Source organism: Hyperoodon ampullatus, assembly GCF_949752795.1.
Source record: "Hyperoodon ampullatus genome assembly, chromosome: 17".
In the NCBI taxonomy this organism is placed as follows: domain Eukaryota; kingdom Metazoa; phylum Chordata; class Mammalia; order Artiodactyla; family Ziphiidae; genus Hyperoodon; species Hyperoodon ampullatus.
Window position 1 is genome coordinate 43,543,722 of NC_136930.1, and position 13,063 is coordinate 43,556,784.

Consider the following 13,063-nt stretch of genomic DNA (forward strand, 5'->3'; position numbering starts at 1 on the left):
GGATTACTCGCAATTATGTATCAAGTTGCAACAAATGAAATGGGTAACATTCAACTATTTTTGACCTACAAAACAGCAGTTACATATGGTTCGATCTAATATATGCATCTTCTCACCCCAAATACAAATTCTCTTTGCATTCCTAGGGTCTTCAATAGATCCTTATACAGTGTAGGCATTTGCTATTAAATAGACATAGACTTCGACTATTCCTAAACTGGCGAAATAGAGGATAAGCTTCTATTTTAATCTGAAAATGCATCCTAGCCCATTAATACACTCACCACGGGTGATCTGGGATGTTTATGATTCTCCTTGCAAAAATGTCCCACTACAGCCTAAAATATAAATATAAAACTTTACGGTGCTAGAAGTTATGGCTAGAGACATTGCTTTATAAATATTATAGGGCTTTAATAGATTCTACACTTCAAAAAATGATTCACAGAATTTTCATCAATAAATTCTATGTTCACTAGAATATATTTCATACTTATTATATAATTAGTTACACAACCCAGTTAGAAAAGAACATTATAATATCATACTTTACCTAATTACATTGATCCCTCTGTCCCTCTCCCTTACTGCAATCTTAGTTCTATATATAATTCTATTCTATAATTCTATTAATTAGTGATGAACTGAAACTGGATAAGAAAAAGTCTAGAGAAAAAGTATACATAGTTTTAAAGCTAAGGTATCTGATATCAAGTGCAGGGGCCCATTGGTTTCCAAAATAAAAATATTCAAAATAGTGTCATGACTATTGAACTGAATTCAATATTCTAAGAACAGAATACAACTACAACAGTGGAGAAACAGAGAACTGGGTAGCCTATTACTTTGAGTACATCCATATTGGGAGGCTCAGAATTATATAAGGAAACAAATCGGTATTTCATCAACTCCTTGCTCTGGTGATGGATTAGTGAAGTCCAGATTTCTTTTTCAATGATTCCATTTCTTAGAGCCACAGCTGATGAGTCATGTCCTCAGATCTTAACCCAAAATGCATTTTTAGTGTTTTATATTAAGCCTTTCATTCATGCAATATCAGAACATATAAAAGGTTTCATGAAGCCAGGTAAATATCTATTTTAGGGGAAAAAAAACCCCAACGAACTTTGTACTAATTGGTTCAGACTTGCCATTTGTCATATATATGTCACTAAAAGCAAACTATATAACTTCGCTTTGCATTTCCTTTTAATCTTGAGATGAGCAAAGTTCTGAAGTAGTCTTGATGAATATGGTCCATCTTAATGTGAAAAAAATGGGAAGGAGTCACATTTCTTCCACTGGTGGTAGGAAGCCTACTTTCAACCCCCAAGCTCTCTCTCATGGTCAAGACAGCCTTTGAGAACATTTTAAAAAGTTAGACTTTCTCTTCAAAGACCTTCTTCCTTTATGGTCCCCAAACCACAGTCAACTTCAGCTGTCTTAATCTTGCTTTTTCTTGGCAGAAAACTAGAATAGTCTTTCTGTTACGAAGTAAACAGAGAGGTTAGAAATATATATGAGAGGAAATAATTTCCATAACAACAATAATAGTTAAAAAGCCAAAGTTTAAAATAATATAAAAAAGGCAACTAAAAGGTTGTATCTGTTAAGCACTGGTTGTTTTAAATGGCTTTATCGTGTAGAAGCTTTGTTTCTGAGGTAGGTATACATCTGTTAGTGCTGAGAATGCTTCCTATGGGTATGGAGAGGTACGCATGTCCAGAGCACCTTTCCAGGCACTGGGATCTCTCCAGGTAACACTTGAACTCTGCCTCTGTCTTTTTCCCCTCTCTTAAAGACATATGACTTTCAATTGTTAACTTCACCCAAAACCTTTAGTGCACATCCCACACAAAATTTTAAAAAGTATTATAGTTATTTTAAAATATTTTAAGAAGTTATGGTTGCTGCAAACCTTCAGTAAGTGAACAGTTGGCTTTCAGTGTTTATAAAATCTCTAAGACAGGGCCATGGAGAGTGGGCTTTGGCCCTGGTGAAATAAATGTGTGGCAGCTCACCAGGCAGAGCAGCTAATTTTTTTTTTTCTCTGAGAGATTTGTCTTGATAGAGAGGCCCCATGGCAGAGTGGTTAAAGGAACAAATAAACTTTATTTGTTAAATAACAAATAAAGACTGCTTGGGTACGGAGACTAACTCCATCATTTACCAGCTGTGTGACCTTGGGAAAGTTACTTAACCTTTCTGTGTTTTCAGTTCCCTTGGCTACAAACCAAGGATAATAATAATACTTGGGTTGCTGTGAAGATTTAATGAGTTATATGTGGAAAGTAACTATAACAGTGCCCATCTCAGGATAAGCTCTCTAAGGTTGGCTAAAATAAGTTGGAATTCAATATAATTGGACACCAGGCCCCCTTCCGACATGCTGGCCCGGCTCAGAGCATGAGGGAGGTTTGCCTGCTTTAGCATTGCTGCTCACCCATGCTGACTACTGTGTTGTCTGTTGTTCTAGGACAGTGGCTCTCAAACTCAAACATGCATCAGACTCAACTGGAGGGCTTGCTAAATACTGATTGCTGGCCCCCAACCCCAGAGTTTCTGATCCAGTAAGTTGGGGGCCTGAGAATATGAATTTCTAGTAAGTTCCCGAGGGATGCTGACCCTTCCGGTCTAGGGACCCCACTCTGAGAACCACTGTTTTAGGATAATAGTTCCAATCCTGGCTGTACTTTAGACCACGTGGGGAGCTTTAAAGAATTCTGCTGCCAGGCCCCTCAGATCAGTTAAATCAGAATCTTTGAGGGTGCAGCCCAGCCATCATTAGTTTTTCGAGCTCTTCAGGTGATAATATGCAGCCAAGGTTGAGAACTACAGCTCTGTGCCATCACTATGCTGCCGAAATGGATGAATTTAAGTGACGGAGTGATTTTCCAGATAAAGAAGCTGAAGCTTGGTGCAGTGTTTCCCACTGGAGTTCTTGCTCTAAATGCTGATATACCGAATCCATCTTTTGGGGTGAGGCCCAGGAATTTGTATTTCAGTAAGCACCCCAAGAGTCCCTTATACACATTTAGTTTTTTGATCTGCCTGAAGACACACAGCCAGTAATTGGTGGAGTTCTCACCTCCTGTCTCTGATGTAAGCAGCCAGAAATGCCGTTCTTATGTAGGAGAGACAGCTCTGCATTTAATCTGTTTTTAAAATTTTTCTCTGAGCTCATTCACTCAAGGAAGGACCTTATATATTTATAAATACTGTACTTATATACTATCTTTATATACACAGCAGACTCTGTGACAGGAGCTGGACCAATAATAAATCCCATTCAAATGCTACTTAGAGGCTACCTTTATTTTGTTCACCCACACTAGGATTTGAACCTCGAAAGGAAGAGTTAGTTAAGGGCACAGCTCTGGAATCAAACTGCCTGCTTCCTCCTACCATTGATAACTGTACAGCCTGGAGCAAGTCACCTAACTCTCTGTGCCCCAATTTCCTCAACTGACTTACAGGATCATGGTAAGGATAAATGCATTAATCCACAGAAAAGTGCTTCAAACAGTGCCTGGCAATGAGTGTCTATTAATGCTTTCTATTATGATATTTATTGTTATTGCTATCTGCACAGCAGACCTAAATGCTTGAAAAAGTAGTTTATAAACGTAAAAGTTCTTTTATACAGAGTTCACCACAGAAAGTCGATGAAACTAAAATATACAAACTAGAAAGAGGATTTTAAAAAAATGTATGGAGTGTAGAAGAAAATTACTAAAGAATTTTGTATGCTTCTTGGAAGTTTTCTATATATAAATTCAGGAAAGTATTTCTCCTCGCCCAACTGGGTGCCACGGTAAAAAACACTATTTCTATGATAGGTGTCCAACCGGACCAGCGTATATGGACGAGCTTCTGTGAAAGACAATTCTGGCTTAACCTTAAAAGTAGAATGACTGGTTACTTAAAGGGGAAAAACGGGCAGATTTATCAGAATTATAATATATCCATTACATAATTTTACTCACAGACCTGGCTTTGTTGACTGTGATGTTTTTTACTTTTGCCTTGTTCTGGAACTTCAATCTGCTAAATAGATTAGTGAAATGTCAGTCAGCACAGCCGGAGAAGCGAGCACACAAATAATCTATTTAACCAGCACATTTCTCCTTCCACAATAATCCTCTTAATGGTCCCGAAGGCTGCCAGTCAGCAGGACACCTGCCCATCATCTGCACAGGCCCCCTTCGTTTGCAAGTATCTCAGCGTTGCAGAAATTGAGTCCCCCAAAGTGAAGTGAAGCTTAATGTTTAACATTGGTGGCTGCCTGTGGATTTTGTGATTTAACACAGCTTTTAAAAGGACTTCACACGAAATGAACTCCTAAATCCAGAAATAAGCCACAGAGCTCCAATCCATATGCTGAACCAAAGCCAGATGGGGCTTTGATTAATCAAAAGGCATCATTAATCAAGGGAAGAATCAAACCAAAGTTTAAAATACTTGAATATATCTCATGCACATAAGGTAAACTTAATATAACGGTCAGGGGCCCAGCAGAAAACAGATGGCCCACTCTTGGGGTAGCTGAGGGAAGTTTCTAAAAGGAACTGCCTAATGGAGGTGTGGGGAGGATTCAAGTGAATCAGTGACGGGGTGTGGGAGCCCTCAGAGGCTAGCAGTGAGGGGCTAGGGAGGGTGGGAGTAATTCTTACCGCTTCTAGGCCTGAAGGGGTGAGGGCAGCAGCTGGTACTGGAACCAGAGTGGCCACAGCAGCAGGGAAGAGAGGTCACCTACAGGAGCTGTGGCCCTCAGTAGAGGGCCGGGCCAACCCCAGAGACCCAGCTGGGACAGAGCTGGAGAAATAAATACCCCAGTCTCCATTTTCTCCCACTCTCCAACCTCACTGGGTTTCCCCCTGGGTGACACCAGTCGGAGGCTGGAGGTCAGAGGGCAAGGTCACAGCACACAAAGGTCAGTCTCCTAGCCAGGGTTTAGGGGAAAGTGCTCTTAGACTCTCCTTATAGAAAAAGAAAAGAACTGCTATTAAACAACTATGCATTATGTGCGTATCTCAACTTATCACTCTATAATCCTGAATGTTTCTGTACTAATTGCCTTTCTCCTTCAACAAATAAACTTCTTAACACTGGATTCTCAGTTTCTAGCCACTGTATGGTAAACATAGGCATTGGTAAATGACAGAATGAGGGGGTGAATTAACTAAGTTGTTTACTATTGCTTATTATTCATGAGACTATAGAGTGGGACATTACAAAATAAGTGGGATAAATAACATGACACTGCAAAAGAGCATCATCTTTTAACTTAATTTTGCCATAAAATACATTGCTTTGAAGGCTACGTAGGACTTCCTTTAGGTTAATATTCTCAACAGAGATAGTTTATATAGTTGAAGCCTATCTCAATAGTTTAAAAAAATCATTATTAGGTCTTGGTAAATGAGAAATTAATGTTCTGATATCTTATGTGTTTCATTATTATTATTTTATGATATTACATTATAGTTTGTAAGTAGTCTTGTGTGATGAAATACAGAAGTTGGGAGAAACCTCCCAGAATTTTTCTCTCTCCTAGTCTCCTTCCCCTCCCCCTCCCCATGTAGAAATGAAATAAAATAGAACCCACTACAAATGTTAAGCCATTTCTGAAATAATCAGTTTCCTTGACTTATTTCAATAGGCTTTATATATTTTATATACTGGCGTAATAAAGTTGGGGGAAAAAGGTAATCCTTTTTTCATAATGCAGTATTCCTGCACTCTCTCTCTCATCAACAGAATTTCTGTTAATAATATAACCCTTCATTCCTGCACAGTAACTTCCCCCTGGCTCTCTAAAACTTTGTCCTCCTGCTGTGCTCAGACCATTCTTGTGATGACTGTAATGTCAGTACATTTTCTGTTTTCTGAACTGGACCAGCTATGCAAAGGCTACCATTCTTGGGACATCAGACAGCACTCCCTTGGTGTTTTCCCTTCTCATCACATAGCAGAAGCACACTTCAAAGCACTCATCTCTGAACCCAGAGGCCTTTTACATAGTCTGATCTTGCCCCAAATGAAAGAGGAGTGGAGAGAGAAATATTTATGGCAATGGTAGTTGGGGAGGGGATGGGAGGTATGAGGCAAGCTGGAATCAGAATGCTACCTGTTCTTTGCCATTTTTCGGAAAACCAATTTAGACACTCAGACCCACAGAAGACGGTGGAGCAGAAAGGTCTCTGGTGACATCATGGAGTCACCATCCCAGCCCCAGACTGCCTACTTCTTGGCTTCTTTTAGATGAGAGAGAAACAAACTTTTATTTTGTCCAAGACACTTATTTTGTCTTGTTTTGTTTTTTGTTACAGGAAGCCAAATCTATTCTTAACTAATAGACTTTATTTTCAAATAAAATAATCTTTTAATTCTGTTCTAGTTACAAGTAGCAAATATTTAAAAAAAAACAATTTAGGTTTTTGTGTAGGAGCATAGCTCTAAGAAGAATGTTACACTTCTTTTTTCCTTTCTGGTTTTCAATTAATACTGTCTGAAGAATTTAACATGTTTTTAGTTGGGTGTTTACATTTTTCTTTAGTGCATTTGTTTGACTTCAAATTTTAATGATCAAATTTTAATGATCTCTTCATAAATGTTTCAAGTCTTACCTTTGAAAGCATTGCTTAAAGCTAACTAAGCTAATTAACTTTGTTAGCACTAAATTTCTTCTTTCACTCCTTCCTTCTTACCAGGATAAAACAGTACTATTTAATCTCCCTAGGGATCATCTGCTTTATTTATGGGGCTCATTTGGTTACAGTTTTCTTAATTTCTCTTTCCCTCCCCAGATTCTTCACAATTATCAAAATCTTAGAATTTATTCTGCCTTGCAAATTAGAGACCTCTGTATCTTAGTCCATACAAGCCTTCTATAAGCGACAGGTGTCAGTTCAGACGTTATGTGCTTACCTAGAAAATGAGTGAATGTCACAGTCAAACATTTATACGGCTACTTTAAGCTCCATAAAATGACTTGTTCTCATCAATTGTGCTTTGTGAGGAGGTCTAGAACTTAGTCGAAGTTCAAACAGCTGATCTGTCTGTTCTATTTCCCTTCCAGGGTCTCATTCTACCCAGGGGTTTGTACATGAAATTCCAGACTAAAATGTGGACTATTCCTACAACATTCTCTTGAAATGTGGACTATTCCTACAACATCCAATTTTCAAGAGGAAGGGTCTTAACTTTTCTTTCTAAGAACCAAAATAAGGGAAGAAATAAAAAGTTCATGGAATAAAACTTGAATATTTGGATAAAACAGTACAAGTTTTATTGACTACCATGCTGATTTTGCTGTCAGCCACTGGGATAACTATAGATTTTAATTTGCGTGCAAATCTAAGGAATGTGGTAGCACGCTTGCTTTTCTTTAAAACTTTAAATAGACTACTACCTTCTCCTATTATAGAGCAAACTCTTTTGCTGTTCACTGTACAAGTATTTCCTGCATCAAATAGCTTACACTTTACTGAACCACATTTGAGAGTAGTTCTCCCTTTTAATGGGGCTACTTTAATTACTTTTCTCTCTCTGTCTCTCTGTATCTGTCTCTCTCTCGCCCTACATATATATACACACACATATGTATAATGACATGATATATTTATGTTTATACATATTTATCATATATATATGTAAATATGTAAATTGGAGCCTAAGAGGGTCCATCCTGCCTAGGAGGTTAGATTTTATTACTCTTTTAAAAAGATAATCCTTGGGACTTCCCTCGTGGCGCAGTGGTTAAGAATCCGCCTGCCAATGCAGGGGACTCAGGTTCAATCCCTGGTCCAGGAAGATCGCACACACCGTGGAGCAACTAAGCCCGTGTGCCACAACTACTGAGCCTGTGCTCTAGAGCCCACAAGCCACAACTACTGAGCCCACACACCACAACTACTGAAGCCTGTGCGCTCTAGGGCCTGCATGCCACAACTACTGAGGCAGTGTGCTGCAACTACTGAAGCTTGCGTGTCTACAGCCTGTGCTCTGAAACAAGAAAAGCCACCACGATGAGAAGCCCGCGCATCACAATGAAGAGTAGCCCCCGCTAGCCGCAACTAGAGAAAGCCCATGCACAACAACGAAGACCCAACACAGCCAAAAAAAGAAAAAAAAAAGACACGTTCTTAATTAAAAAATAAAAAAGCATCCTTGATTCTTTCATCGCTTTGATTTGCTGCTTTCTAGTACATTTTGAAGTGTTTGAACACCAAGGGGCAGTGAATTTTATCTTCCCTGGGAAAATATTTTCAATTCTATAAGAAAGAGAAATAAGGATAAAATGCAAGTTTTTTCTTAGAAAAAAGCTGCTAAGTCAAGTAAAGATCAATGTTAAACTAATGGTATTATCCACCCTTTTTTTTTTTTTTTTTTTTTTTTTGCGGTACGCGGGCCTCTCACTGTTGTTGCCTCTCCCGTTGCGGAGCACAGGCTCCGGACGCGCAGGCTCAGCGGCCATGGCTCACGGGCCCAGCCGCTCCGCAGCATGTGGGATCTTCCCGGACCGGGGCATGAAACCATGTCCCCTGCATCGGCAGGCGGACTCTCAACCACTGCACCACCAGGGAAGCCCTGGGACAAGCTTTTTAATGATGGTGACAAGGCAAGTAGAAAGTTTAAAATCTCAGGAACTCTCTTTATAGCACCAACACTTTCAGTGAGTAATTAGGCCTTTATTGAAGAGATGAAGACTAGAAAACCAAAGTAAATTTTACATTGAGGAAAAATTATAGCCTTGAGAGCTTCTTTTACTCAATGGCTTCTCCAAACTGCTAAAGGCATTTTAATTTGGCACAGTGGAAGTATTAAGAGGCTGTGAGTTCTTTCTAGAGACAAAACTGCAGAGCTTATGTAAGCTCATCGCTGCTGTGTTAAAGACCTCTTAAGACCCTGTCTTTATGATGTTGCTTTCGTGGTAAATCTGGAGTCTTCTGTTTGGGGGAAGGCAGAAATACAAGGATACAGAGTAGAGGATTAGAGAGTTCTCAGCAATCCAAGGACGACTTCTCCTTGGAAAAAATGGCTTGCATTCTGAAGACTGAGCTCCCGGAAGGCAGGGAAGCTCACTTCTGGGCAGTTGGGTTCTTCCCTTGAGGACCAGACTTGCTAGCCCAGGGAATTCATCAGTGTAGTTTAGTGTCAGCTGATGGTGGAAATAAAGTGAAACATATACACAGATAAGAGCACTTACCATTTCTGGATTCTCTGCAGCTTGCTTTGCCATCTTTTCTGAGATCATCTTTTTCAAGCAGCTACTCAGCAAAAAAGCCTAAGAAACCCAGAAATAAAGAACTCTCTCAATTGAAGAGATCCTCATTCTCTTCCTTCCCTCTTCATACAGCAAAGCAGATTTTGTGCTCTGCCCTACAACAGTATGCTTTGAAGAATTTAGAGTTCTTCTTTAACTTTCATTAATTTGCATAAGATACAATTAGCAAATAACCATAAATTTTCTCAATTACATGGATATATTTGCAGTAATTTTTTAAAAGGTAGATTAAAAATGACCAGGATCTCATTTTTAATCTTTTTCCCTTTCAAAAGTCCCCCCTTACATCCCATTTTTTTCTATTACTTTGTAAACAGCTCATGTCTTATGAGCAACAAATAATAAAAACTGCTTATAATTGCAATCAAATCAACTGATGGTCAGTCTTATATTTAACTGTATGCATAATGACTGAGAGACCTATTATTACGTATACATACTAACCTGTTTGAAAGAATATATTAGTACCTTATGGCTTTTACTGAACTAAAGACAAAATTAGTTGTTTTTCTTCATTTTTAAATTTTCTGGTATTTTTAATCATTCACTGCCAAGACAGTCAGTTGCCGCCAACATCACCTGTAGCTTATTGCTGGCTCATCACTGTTAGTGCCAAGACACACATGTCATCCATTTTGCTGCACAAAAGCCGGGGCTTCCTTTTTCCAGGAACTTCACCCCATGTGCCAAATTTAAGGTTCCCTGTGATTTTCCCATTTGCTCCTTTCCCACAAATCCTTTTTTTCCCCTCTTTTTTCTGTTCTCAACTCTTGGCTTGTTCTTTTCTTATTCAGCCCGACTGAGGTTTGAGACAACTGAAGCTCAAAGCTTGAGGCTATAAAACTTTAGTATAAATTTGTGCTCAAGGATGGTCACTGAACAGGGTGGCTGGGGACTGGGGGAATGATGGAGAGGAGGAGCGGGAGAGGGAGAGAAAACTCAGCTGGGGGTGGCAGCCAATATACAAAACCCTTGGAGGACAGGACATAGAAAGCAGAATTAGAGGGCGACTGGGCTACACAGAGGGAGCATTCCAAAGTTTTGCAGGACTGTAGAGCATGATGGGTTACATTTTATTCAAAGGGAGAGAAAGGAGGGAAGGGAAAAGAAAGGGCTGCCACCAACAAGGAAAAGAGTCACAGATGTGGGTTTTATGCACAGAAACAAAATTTGCCTTCCTGATTTAGCTGAAAACTAACCCTGTTTATCTGTGCCTATATGTAACCTACACAAAACCAGGGTACGAAATAGTTAAACAACAAACTGAGCTGATGCAGTTAGGAAGGGTGTTTAGTGGTGTCTCACAAGGTGGGGACTGATTCCATACTCCTATACAAAGTTACAGAGATATGTACGTTAGGATTCTGCTATAAGCCAGGTAAGGTTTATTAAATATGAAGGGACTGAGCTTCTGTTTAAAGGGCTCAGGAACGATTTGGGCCCCAGCCCTCTTTTGTATTTGCAAGGCACACAAGCCACATTTCTGTCTTTTGCAGAAGTAGCCCTTGGGTGCATATCAAAAAACCCACACTCCAAAGGAAATAAGACCTTACCAGGAATCCTTTAAAAGAATGTTTATTGCACCTCTCTATAGTGGCTTAAACTCATTTGCCTCGGACTAGATTAAAAGACCATAATAAAATTTAACTACTGCACATAACATTCTAGCGGAAGGGCGTGGTTTCACTGCCAAAATCTCTCTGTGTCTCTCCAAGTGACTGCAGATCTCGCCTCAGCAAACCATCCTATCATTTCCCTAAGAATGTTTTCTATTTAAGGTGAACCTGGGGAGACATTTCTTTAACCTAGGATGTTGGTTTAGTACTTTGTGTTTTTCAGAGGACATTGATATCTATTATCTCCTGATCACCACTGTACCGTAGGGAGTTGAAAGGGAGCTTTGTGCCTGAGACCAGAATGCTCCATGGAACACAGAAGTGAGTATGATCACCAGGGACTCAAGCTGAATACAATGTTGATGCAAAGATTACTTTGATATTTCGGTTTCATTTTAGAACTTTTGTAATTTTGACTCCAAATTGAAATAGTTTATCTCGGTAAAAAGAATTTTCAATTGGATTTGGCATTTAGAAAATTAGATTTTTTAATGGATTTTTATTTCAATTATTTCAAATTTACTTCAAATTTAATTATTGCTACCCAACAGCCATTGTTCCTTCTTCCCTCGTAACAGAACACTGATTTTGGAAGTACCCAGCTCTAGGCAGTGATGCTTATTCTAAACTGATCATGAATCCAGTTCCTCTATGCTAAGTGCTTGATTCCCAGACTCCCTTGCAGCTAGGAGTGCCCATGTGACCCAGTTCCAGCCAATGAGACAAAATGGAAAGTCTACTGGGGGGCTTCTGGGGTAAGGCTTTGGCTTTCCAGATAAAAGGGATAGCTTTTATCTACTTGGAAAATGCCAAAAGAATTATAGAGATGCCAATCATTTGCCTCCAGTATTCTTATTAAGTAAGATGACAAATGTCTGTATTGTCTAAGCCAGGGGTTGGCAAACAAATCTAGCTGCCCCACCTCTTTTTATAAATAAAGTTTTACTGAAACACCCATGCATTCATGTATTGTCTGTGGCTGCTTTTGTGCTACAATAGAGTTGACTAGTTGCAACAGAGGCCATATGAACCTCAAACCTAAAATATTTACCAACTGGTTCTTTGAGAAAAAGTTTACTGACCCATGGTCTAAGTCACTGTTAGTTGAGTCTTCCGTTACTTGGTAACTAAATTCATTTCTAACTGATATGAAAGCTTTGGTGACTAGTAAAATAAAATAAAATGAAACCAAACAAAATAAATGACATTACAGGCTCAAAGGAGCATGTGTAACATACTCTAGTACTCTGATCCAGTTGGGTTAGGGTAATGTGCTTTGTCCACCCCAGAGTGCAAGAGAGCATTTTAGCACAGAAGGTTTTCCTGCTCTGCCCTAAGAACTTACCTGTTTGGTGTAAATAACAAACCACTGCCAGTGGCTATCCTCATTATACTGAAATCTGAGCTCTAAGTTCTGGTTGAGAGTTTGCTGGGGCCCATCTGTATCCAGCAGAGTCCCCTACAAAGGAAAAGATATTATTTGATATTCAGTAGGAATGTAAGTGGCTACTATGTGCTGGGCAAAATATCAAAACAAGTGAGACTATTCCTAGTCTCAAGCAACTATAAATATCAATCTATTTGGGAGCCATTAAAGCAAATCATCATAGTGTGATATAATAAGTATCAATATTATAAGGGAAATGAATACAGGTCTATGGAAGGAAATAGGATGGACACCTAATCCAGACTAGGATGTAAAGGAAGGCTGGCGGAGGCTGCGGGGGGGGGGGGCGGGGGGGGAGGGGGGCGGTGTTATTTGAGCAGAAGTAGAAATTATCCAAGTTTGTTGTATGTTTTTTTGGGGGGAAGGGGGGTGATGGTGACAAGTGGTTCCTGGTAGAAGAAAAAACAAGTGCAAATGCATTGAGGCCTGAGGGAACCTGGCACACTGGAGTGTGGCTGAAGCACAGACTGCAAGGCATGGAGGGTGGTGAGAAAAGGGGCTTAGGGAAGCAGGGTAGGGCCAGATCCTGAAAGCCTGGAGAAAGCCCCTGTGGTTTTTGCTATACAGCATCTATCCCTTTCTCTTCTAGTACTGGAGTTTCAAATTCCCTTGGGAAAAATTTCCCTCTTTGCTATGGCTCTCTAGGTAGGACTGTCAGGAAATGCTGCCCTCCTGGAGGGTGGCACATGTATTGCATGGTTTATGAATTAT

General features: G+C 39.6%; 1 protein-coding gene across 1 annotated transcript in view; it reads right to left on the minus strand.

The window, feature by feature from the left end:
- Positions 1-1,391: 1,391 nt before the first annotated feature.
- The window catches only part of SNX31 (sorting nexin 31), a gene marked incomplete at both ends in the record, with an annotated part of 64,536 nt that continues 52,864 nt past the window's right edge, over positions 1,392-13,063 (minus strand). The window contains 4 exons of the mRNA XM_079722852.1: positions 1,392-1,484; positions 3,991-4,047; positions 9,212-9,289; positions 12,251-12,364. Of these exons, the coding sequence (XP_079578978.1) occupies positions 1,392-1,484; positions 3,991-4,047; positions 9,212-9,289; positions 12,251-12,364 (342 nt within the window). The remainder of the gene's footprint in view (positions 1,485-3,990; positions 4,048-9,211; positions 9,290-12,250; positions 12,365-13,063) is intronic.